Source organism: Endocarpon pusillum, assembly GCF_000464535.1.
Source record: "Endocarpon pusillum Z07020 unplaced genomic scaffold scaffold1300, whole genome shotgun sequence".
Classification (NCBI taxonomy): domain Eukaryota; kingdom Fungi; phylum Ascomycota; class Eurotiomycetes; order Verrucariales; family Verrucariaceae; genus Endocarpon; species Endocarpon pusillum.
In genome coordinates this window covers 346,904-356,498 of record NW_006913659.1, presented here as the reverse complement: position 1 = coordinate 356,498, position 9,595 = coordinate 346,904, and the positions used below count along the sequence as shown (strand labels likewise).

Here is a 9,595-nt window from a genome sequence, read left to right as displayed (position 1 = left end):
CCGCCCCGCCAGCGGCCTCAGCAAGAGGAGGGGCACATTCAGAGGCCCACCGCCCAGTTTCTACGCGCACGGGGGCAAGGACACAACCTCCTCCTCTTCCTCTTCCTCGTCTGCACACTTCAGCGCGGCAGAAAACACCCCTCCAAATTTCAACCCGCACCCCGTCCACTCCACCCAGACACACGAAGATGTGCGCCGCCAATCGCGCCGCGAAGCCGCCATGGCGGCGGCCCAGAGGGAGATGGAGGACGACGCCGGGTTCTGGGTCCGGTTCGTGATCGTGACGGGGCTCTTGATCGGCGGGGTGAGCGTTGCGGGGGTGTTTTTGGGGGTCGGCGGGTTCGTCCGTGGGGAAGGGGGGGTTGACGAGGGGGGATGGAAGTCGGCGTGATCGTGATCGTGATGGCGGTGGGGTGGGGGGAATGAGTGGGCTAAAGGGGGATAAGGACCATGGTGCTGGCGCAGCTCCTCGCTGGGGGATTAGGGGTATCAGGAGTTGAACAGGATCTGTGAGTGATGGAGGGAATAAATGCATTTAAGATGGACAGGCGTGTACAGTATCCAAAAAGGAAAGGGATTGAGGCCTGCTGTCGCATTCTGCCAGACCAGGACCCACAGGCTAGAAGAGACCCAAACAGATAAACAGAAAAGCCATGAAGAAGCTCCGCTTGTCCAGATCGAGACAGCGCAAAGATGAAAACCAAGATGAATCAGCTCCACGAAACGGAAGACCTTGTTACATAAGGTTTAATTATAAAAAAATCTGCATTAAAATTCCGCTTGACCAGGCTCGACTAGAGCGTAATCACATGGTCTTCTACCAGACTCGGAAATGTACAATACAAAGGTTTTCTCTGCGGTCCCCCAGCGAATCACGCAAGTGGCGCTGATGTGTCTCTTCCACGTCTTCGAACTGTCCGTGGCGCTTGTCCATCTATCGACTGACACAGCCTAGCCCTCTATCTTCGATGACTCTACCCCTCAAAAGTGAAAGACGCGCCGACCTTGTGAGCCGCCTGGCTGAGGTTCTGGGTATCAAACGAAGCGCCGAGACCTAGAGTGACGCCGGTGCTGAGTTTGACGTTGTATGCGAGTGCTGCGATACCGCGATCGTTGATCTTGGCCTATTGTTTCAACCGCGTTAGCAGCTGTGCTTGCTAGGGAACGATGATGTTTCTCCTGTGCTCACCTTCGCGAAAGAGCTGGGATCAAGCTTGTACTTGCTAGCAATTTCAAGGCCGACATTGTTACCAGCCTTGGAATCCCAAGTTGCCTTGGCACCGGCTTCTACCTCGCTGTTGACTGCGTGGTAGTAGCTCGCCGAGAAGACGCTGAGATTGTTGGTGGCCTGGATAGTGGCAGCGTATTGTCTCAGACTGTATCCAATTGCGGCAGAGTACTTGGTCACGGCTGCTTTTTGCACGTCGTAGCCCGCCTCGGCACCCACGAGAAATCCTTCATGGCCGAGAACGGCGTCAATGTTGGCGGTGGGACCTTTAAAGAGATCGAAGAAGGTGCGGAAGTGGAGGTTGGGCTGCTTGTAGTAGAGGTTCACCTTTCCGCCGTACGCTTGTTTGGCTGGGAGGTAGTTGGAAAGGACTTCGGCTTTGAGACCCTTGGCGAGTTGATCTTCGAGTTCGACTTTGGTGTCGAGGGAGTTGGAGGTTGTCCATGATTGGGTGAGAGTGAGGCCTGCATGTGGAGGAAGGAGGATGATCAGCAAGCTGCAGACTCAACATTCGCTGCGTTGACAGCGCAATCACGACGTAAGCTGGATAGAGAATATGGTAGATATCATACGGGGTTGGATAGGTTGACAAAGATCCTGGCGCAAGAAATGACAAGTAGACACGTACCAGTAGCCTTGTCTTGATATTTTCCTTCAAGCTGATCATAGTACTTAGTACGTCTTGCTCCAACAGTGAACGGGCCCATCCGGGGTAGAATGGTGCTCACCGAGCCCGAGATCGGTCCTTCGTGCGCAGATTTGCCCTTGACGTTGAAGGTAACACCATTGGGGGCTTTCGACTTGACCTCGAGGTTCGCTGTAGCAAGCAGTCAGCAAGCAGCTTGAATAAAATGGCCGAGGCATCAATCCACCTGCTGTGGTGTGATAGAAATCTTTGTTCAGGATCTGTTAATGTCCGCATCAGCAAGCTGGTCTGCACAGCTCCTCATCCGCGGTGCCGCCGAGAGCGCGGAACATACATCGTTGGCAGGCTTGCCGATATCGCTAAATGCAACAGGAACAGACATTGTGAGGACAAAAGGGGAGGCTCGAACTGGAAGTGGCTAAGAGAAGAACGTGAAGCTGAACTGCGGGTAAAATTTGTTGTTGAGGTAGACAAGAGCTTGGGCCGGGAGAGGATAAATCGGAAGATCGGGGAGCTTGCTGTGGGCCAATCAAAGCCGCGCGTGTCAAAGAGCTCTACAGTGGTACTCGTATGCAATAGGAGTCGGGTTTCGAACAATAAATCAATAAATTAATTAAATTGCACCTTCTCCTGCTTCACCAAGATAGAAATCGACTCCTAACGAATTGTAAAGAGAGAGCTCGAAGCAAGGCACTCTACATAAGTAGTGTTTCGGCAGACAATTAAGTATTCCGTGTGGCCCATTACCCTGCTACTCCTTCGACCGCACAGTATTTAGGTCATGCACGACCGGTGTCGTTGCATGTATCATCTATTCACTTCTTCCTCAACAGGGATGTTCTGTGCTCCTGTCAGGTTTCGATGAGTCTATCTACATGAGGAGTCATTTTTTATGTACTAATGGCCATGTGCAGGCAAGAAGCCCAACAGGTCAATACGTCGCGAATACCCAATCGCAAGCTGACAAGGAAGGCAATAGATCAATCCTTGCCCTCATACTTGGCAACATGAGTGGTAATGGCTCTGTTCGACTGGTTAGCGGCTTATGTCTTTGAATCCCGAGATGTGCATACCTTCCACTTGGGTCGGTCTGCTTGGACCATGTAGGCGTCCATCGCACTACGGTCGACGCACAGTATGGAGGGAAGTGCTGGTCGAATATTGTGCGGTACCAGTACCTGTGGACATCAGCACAACTTCAGTGTTAAAAAAATTGCCTCGCCTACGCTTCTTTGCTGTCTGGAATATCATCCCCCCATTCTGGTTTCGGAGTCTTCATCATCTCGTCAGTCACATTGATTTCTGCCTGTTCTTTCAAGGCATCGATCCAGCCATAGCCAACGCCATCGCTGAATTGTTCTTTCTGTCTCCACAATATTTTGTCTGGAAGGTAGGGCTTAACATCCGGCTCGTCTGTTGTGTCAAACGCTTTCCGCAGTATGTACTTCTCTATTCTGTCTTTGGTGATCATCTTCTCCTGAGGGTCAATATTCATTGCCACTTCCAAGAATTGTTTGTCCAAAAAGGGTACTCGTGCCTCTAAACCCCATGCTGAGGTGGATTTGTTGGCCCTGAGGCAATCAGACGTATGTAAGAACTTGACCCTTCTAACTGTCTCCTTGTGGAACTCCTCTTTATTCGGGGCAGCATGGAAGTATAGGTAACCGCCGAAGATTTCGTCACTGCCTTCTCCGCTCAGCACCATCTTCACTCCCATGGCCTTGATTTTGCGGCTCAGCAGGTACATCGGTGTCGAGGCGCGAACAGTGGTCACGTCGTATGACTCCAGATGATAGATGACATCTGACAACGCGTCCAGTCCATCATCAACGGTGAATGTGAAAGCATGATGCTTGGTTCCCAGGAAATCGGCGACCTCGATGGCAGCTTTCGTATCAGGCGCATTTGGCAAACCAATTGAGAATGAATGCAGTTGCGGCAGGAACGTAACAGTAGAGAGCTCGTTGTCATCATCGATACCAACCAGCTTTTCACTGTAATCTGGTGTCTTATATCCATTGCCGCGGTTTTGCATGAGAGCTCGTTGCCTTAGAGATTCTCGCTGTGCAATCGAAGCTGTCAGGCTCGAGTCCAACCCTCCCGACAGAAGGACTCCATAAGGGACTTCAGCCATCAGTCGCTTTAACACAGATCTTTCCAGTGTTTTTCTGATCAATTTATAATCCACTGGCGTTGAAGGCACCCTCATAGGATCCCACCAGGTAGGATCAAAATATCTCGTCATCGAATTTGTTTGGGAATCATATACGTGACCTGGTGGGAATGCTATAATCACGTCACATACAGGATGCAGGCACTTCAGCTCGGAAGCAAAGTAGACAGCTCCAGGCGTTTCACTCGACCGACCAAGGAAGAAGCTAGTGATTCCAACTGGATCTCTAGCGGCAACGGTACGATCTTGAGTCTTGTCGAACAAAACCCACGAAAACATTCCATCGAGGTACTGAGGAGCTTCGGTGCCATATTTCATATACTATTCCAATCAGCACCGAGCACACGAGACCCTCTTCGACCTACCAAGGGTATTATGACTTCACAGTCGGAGTTGGTTTTGTAGTTGTATGGCTCCTTTAGCTGTTTTCGCAGAATGCGGTGATTGTATATCTCCCCATTGACTGCAAGAGCTATGCTTCCATCCTCGTTGACGAGAGGTTGGGCACCCGACCCTAACACTACTCAGCTGCTGTTCTTATAGACTCGATAGCATACTGTACCAACACCCACGATGCTAAGACGTTCATGTGCAAGGACTAGAGTCGCAATTAGTACCACCCAAGCTGAAAGGTATGTTTGAACTGACTGGTCTTGTTTCCAATAAAATTTCCACCTGATCACAAATCAATCGCAAGTCTTCTTGAGCCATTCAACCGACTGAGCTTACTCCAGTCAGGTCCACGATGTCGGGCTCTGAGAGGAAATTAGCTATCGCGTGTACCAATGGACAAATTGGTTAGCATACGCTTTGGCCATGCGCAAAGCAGTTGGCTTAAACTTCTGCACATCAGGATGGCTAGACGTTGGTAAGTAGGCGAAATGGCCAGTAGATCGATGAAGAGACTGACTGGTGACACGCAAATATCCCGCACATATTGATGGTTCTTGTCACGCGACTGAATTGATACCAACAGAAAAGATGGAATTTCTAAAAATTTGTTCGGCACGGACAATCTTGGGAAATATTTTCTGACTCATGACCGTGCCATTGTGATAAGATAAGGAAAGATCAAGCTTGACTGCCCATTGCGGGTCTAGACAAGAGCTTTGTTTGAGAATCTACAACTTGTAGTAAAGAAAATGGGGTACAGCTTTCTGGAGGTTGATATGACACAAGCAATCAAACTTTTTCCCTGCTTGTTGTGTGTTGGTAAAAATATGCACGTGTACCTGATCAACACGAGTCATCTACAAGGATACCCCTCAATCTCCACTCCGCCAAAGAAATTGGAGTCCCGGGATGTGGCCAGTGGCAGTGTCACGTCCAACACAACCCCATAATGCTAAAGATCCTGATTTGACAAGCAAGTTGGAGAAAAGAAATACCTGAGTCGAAGCCGGCTTAGTTTGCTTCCATCGCGAAATAATATCTAAGCAAGAACGCCATCCCTACCAACGCCTCGCTCAAGTCTTGAGTATTAGGAGTTCCGTCAATCAGAGTTGGCTTTCATAAAACTCCAGCCCCAAGAAGAACACATGTAGGCGTGAATGTCACCTCTCCACAATATGCGAGCTGCATCACGGTGCTGGGTTTTCCTTGACAACGTTCCTGATCTTCTTCTCATAGGCAGGCTTATCCTTCTTGAATAGGTTGTAAGCGTCGGCTTGAGCAGGAGAATCCGGATTAGGGTCGTTGAGAAGATCTTGGATGCCGATTAATATGGACTTGATGGTGATTGCTGGCTTCCAACCTTCCTCTTCATTCAGGATCGACAAGCAAACAGTGCCGGATGGGTAGACGTTGGGATGGAATAGTGGAGGAACGAATTTGCCTGATAATACTGTCAGCCTACCATGAGAGATCAGATTTTGCACCTGTAAACTCACACTTTGGCGGCTTTGTAGGATATTCTGTCTCTTTCATCAGCATTCTTTCCAACAAGATGGAACATCCAGGCGCAAGACATACCATCAGGAAATGTGACATCTAGCTTGAACAATCCGCCAGCCCATATGGTATTCTCTTTGCCTGGGACTCCACAATCCCATTTCTTTAGGTCCACTACACCAGTCTTTGAATCGCGAACCGGTTTCGCATAGAAGCCGAACGGATGGTCTTTTCGCCACTGCTTTCTGCAAGATCCCCTATCAGCTATAATTGACCCACAGAGTGCGCATTCTACCTCTCTTCCTGCAATCGGTTTAAGGTCAACGACATCCTTTACAGAAGAATGAGGGCGGCTAGGAGAATGGTAATGGTTTCTTCGAATGCGGTTGAATAGCGGTTGAGTTGCGGTTAAGCTAGCTGTCTTTGAGGTGAGTTCTGAGGGCGCTCCGGACTTCTCTACTGCTTATTGGACTGATAGGCAAAGTTGTATTGAAGTGAATGTGGAAAGCGAAGTCTAAAGTAAGGGTGGGGGAAGAAAATGTTTGCCCAAGACCCAAACACGCCAAGATCCGGACTATCATTTACCAATGCGCCCTTTTGTCACAACAGGCTTTATCCTGTTCTGAGACCAGCCACAATACAAATAATATGATGTCAAAGATATGCGTTGTCATGAAGAACTTTCTTTCGTAAAATCTGCATGTTATGAGACATGTTTCAGTGGAGTAATTGCATCTAGGGAACGGAAGTCCCTTATAACTCTCAATCAGTAAGGTATCAGAGTCATAGCTTGTGCATTTGTCATGCCTCAAAATCTGCTCATCATTGGAGCGACTGGCCTAATTGGAAAATACATCACAAAAGAGATCATCGAGGCCAAGGGCTCCGTTGAACGCATTGTCATACTTACGTCAAAGGACACGACTCATAACAAAGCTTCAGAGATAAACGACCTTAAGCAGTCAGGAATTGAAGTCTTAGTAGGCGACATCACGAAGGAAGAGGATGTCAAGAACGCTTACCATGGTCTGACTTGTGTCTGTTCCCTGATTGATTGTCTAACATATGCCAGACATTGATACCGTCATCTCCTGTGTTGGACGGAATGTGATTGCACAACAGATTCCTTTGATACAATGGGCATCAGAAACCTCAGTGACACGCTTCTTCCCGAGCGAATATGGGACAGATATTGAGTATTCGCTGGAATCTGCATCAGAGAAGCCCCACCAGCAGAAACTGAAAGTCAGACGATACATGTCGACCGTGACGAATCTAGAGTGCACGTATCTTGTCACGGGGCCTTATTCAGACCTCTATTTTGCTGAGCCTCCCTTTGGTAGATTCGAGGCAGGAGGCTTCAATGTCAAAGAGAAGAAATGTTCTTTGCTGGGAGATGGAAAGGGCCGGATCAGCTTCACTGCTATGGCAGAGTATGATGATTCTCATGGACACCCTTGCCTGAAACTGACTTCCCATCCAGTGTCGGAAGACTCCTTGTCGCTGCTCTGCAGCACCCTGCAGCATCACGAAACAGAGTTCTGATCGTAAACTCATTCACGACAAGTCCAGATGACATCCTTGCTGAATTTGAGAAGCAGACAGGTACTAAATGGGAGGTACAGTATACTGGCTTAGAGAAGTTGAAAGAGATAGAGGAGCGGGCTTGGAGGAACCAAGATCCCTTGGCTACAGCTCTGACCTTAAGGAGAATATGGGCGGAAGGAGGCACGCTTTATGAGAAGCGGGACAATGAACTCATAGGTGATCCGCCAATGGAGACCATGACAGATCAGGTCCGGCAAGCAATTGAGAGATCCTAGTTCCATAGAGCCGAGTGCACATGGAAAAGTTACTGCGAGCGAGTTCCTGTAAGATTTACCCCTTCCTGTTACTGAATCACTCCATTCCTCCTAACGTTAAGGCGGCGATGCGAATGAATTTGGTTTTCGAGGCCTGTAATCAGTCATACCCATCCGAACCAGACATTTGCCCGCAGCAATAAGACGATAACATCCAGGCCACGCAGAGACCATGCTTTCATAATGATTCCTCCGGCATTTCATCGGGCGAAGGATGGTCCTGGAGGCAAAAGAGAGAATGGTGGGATTGGGGAAGAATCAGAAAGACTTTTAAGAGATCGTGGATCCTAATGAAGAAGAGGACCCGTATGATATCAACAACTTTTCCGAGGTCTCACATGGGTTTCCTGGCTTTGGATGTTGAATGGTCTGTCCAGCTGCGATTCACAAGAGTTGATATGGTGTCGTTGGATTGGGACGATGAATATCCTTCTCGCTCTTGGAAATGGCCATACGTGTGCCATGTTTTGAGACTTGCTTTGAGAAAGTACACGCTTGGTCATATAACCGCTGTTCTTTGGTTCTCCTTGATTTACTGAACTGCAAAGCGTTTCCCTCCGACCTGCCCGTCACTCCCTTGATCGACTGCATCTCCCAATCCCCCAGCACCCCCGCCACCCTCCAACATTTGTCCTGTAAAAGCGGCGCTCTTTTGCATATTTTCTAACACTGTCTGCCGACTCCATCTCGCCCACTCGTCATACGTCTTATTTTCAAGCTCTATACTCCTCTGGTTGATACTCGGTCCAAAGTCCGCACCGACTGCTTCCGCCTCTTCAGCAGCAACTCGCCTCTCGATCTCCTCACGCAGGCGGTGTGCGTAGAACTCCTTGCGTGCCATGTCGTAGGCTTGGCTTTCTTTTATGTCGGGCACATTGTGTAATAGATAGAGCTGTCGCTGCACCACAGATTCCCCATTCAATTGGGCATTGGGGGAGCGGACGTTGCGGCTGTAGTCGCGGTGGGTATAGTTATCGCCGCTTGTCTCGAGGACAACACGGGGTCGAGCCAACTCCCATGGATGATCGCTATAGAACTGTTTTCGGAGCTCGTCTTCTTCATAGCGAATTGGTACCGGCTGGAACACCTGGGAGGCTCTCTTCTTGCTGCGAGTGGGTTTTATGGTTGTCACTTCGGTACTTGTGCGCGCCGGGAGTTGTGAATCTGAGTTGGAAGGAGGTGAAATGGTCTTTTTGCGGATTTTGGTCAATGGATGCTGAATGGGCTGCTGACGGGTGAATATTTGAGCCGGTGGGATATCAGCTACTACATCCAACCAGATTGGTTTCATTCTGGTCCGTCCTGTCTCGAAATCGGCTATTGCCCGTCGCCTGACCCGGAGCGCAGCGAGATTGAGTCGGCCCATGATGCGCTTTTCGGGGCCGACAATCAACAGATTGGCTTCTAGATTTCAGTCGTGATAGCTTAAAAAGCGTATAGGACAGCTTTACAGCTTCATTTGGGCGCCAGCCACGGAGGTGAGATGATCGCCCCGCAGGATCCTGGTAAGCCGACTTCGTCGAAATCGAGGAGTTTTCCTTGATTCGTGTTGAAAATCTCCTTCGTTGTCGCGAGGTTCTTGTCTACAATTGCTAGCCCCGTTTCTCTAAACTCCGCATCACGAAAGCTGTCGAAAATCTTTCAGTCAATTGCAACCCTAACTGCAACACCAGAGTAGTACTTTGTGCCCTGCTTATCACTACAATATCACTGGTCCCCATGCCACAGGCTGCATAGCATCATGTCTCGCTATAGATGCCTCGATTCTCGCCTTGGGAACGGTCACGGAGCTACAG

The 9,595-nt window shown here is 49.2% G+C and overlaps 5 protein-coding genes across 5 annotated transcripts in view; 2 read left to right on the top strand and 3 right to left on the bottom strand.

Annotated features, from left to right (window-relative positions):
* The window catches only part of EPUS_00766 (uncharacterized protein), a gene marked incomplete at both ends in the record, with an annotated part of 883 nt that extends 492 nt beyond the window's left edge, over nucleotides 1-391 (top strand). The window contains one exon of the mRNA XM_007801546.1: nucleotides 13-391. Coding sequence (XP_007799737.1) covers nucleotides 13-391 — 379 coding nt within the window. The remainder of the gene's footprint in view (nucleotides 1-12) is intronic.
* Nucleotides 392-974: 583 nt separating this feature from the next.
* On the bottom strand, nucleotides 975-2,256 carry EPUS_00765 (Mitochondrial outer membrane protein porin; the record flags this gene model as incomplete). Its single annotated transcript, XM_007801545.1, has 5 exons — nucleotides 975-1,124; nucleotides 1,190-1,692; nucleotides 1,857-2,045; nucleotides 2,101-2,134; nucleotides 2,209-2,256. The coding sequence occupies 5 exons, from the start codon at nucleotides 2,254-2,256 to the stop codon at nucleotides 975-977; spliced, it is 924 nt and encodes a 307-aa protein (XP_007799736.1).
* A 598-nt stretch (nucleotides 2,257-2,854) lies between these two features.
* On the bottom strand, nucleotides 2,855-6,267 carry EPUS_00764 (asparagine synthetase; the record flags this gene model as incomplete). Its single annotated transcript, XM_007801544.1, has 12 exons — nucleotides 2,855-2,897; nucleotides 2,948-3,052; nucleotides 3,101-4,368; nucleotides 4,413-4,561; nucleotides 4,610-4,645; nucleotides 4,696-4,722; nucleotides 4,777-4,802; nucleotides 4,855-4,905; nucleotides 5,632-5,881; nucleotides 5,937-5,960; nucleotides 6,019-6,182; nucleotides 6,233-6,267. The coding sequence occupies 12 exons, from the start codon at nucleotides 6,265-6,267 to the stop codon at nucleotides 2,855-2,857; spliced, it is 2,178 nt and encodes a 725-aa protein (XP_007799735.1).
* Nucleotides 6,268-6,740: 473 nt separating this feature from the next.
* On the top strand, nucleotides 6,741-7,760 carry EPUS_00763 (uncharacterized protein; the record flags this gene model as incomplete). The annotated part of the gene is made up of 3 exons (XM_007801543.1): nucleotides 6,741-6,963; nucleotides 7,010-7,370; nucleotides 7,421-7,760. The coding sequence occupies 3 exons, from the start codon at nucleotides 6,741-6,743 to the stop codon at nucleotides 7,758-7,760; spliced, it is 924 nt and encodes a 307-aa protein (XP_007799734.1).
* Nucleotides 7,761-8,331: 571 nt separating this feature from the next.
* EPUS_00762 (37S ribosomal protein S25) lies at nucleotides 8,332-9,165 on the bottom strand (the record flags this gene model as incomplete). The annotated part of the gene is made up of 1 exon (XM_007801542.1): nucleotides 8,332-9,165. One exon carries the CDS (start codon nucleotides 9,163-9,165, stop codon nucleotides 8,332-8,334), a length of 834 nt encoding a protein of 277 aa, XP_007799733.1.
* Between the last annotated feature and the right edge of the window lie 430 nt (nucleotides 9,166-9,595).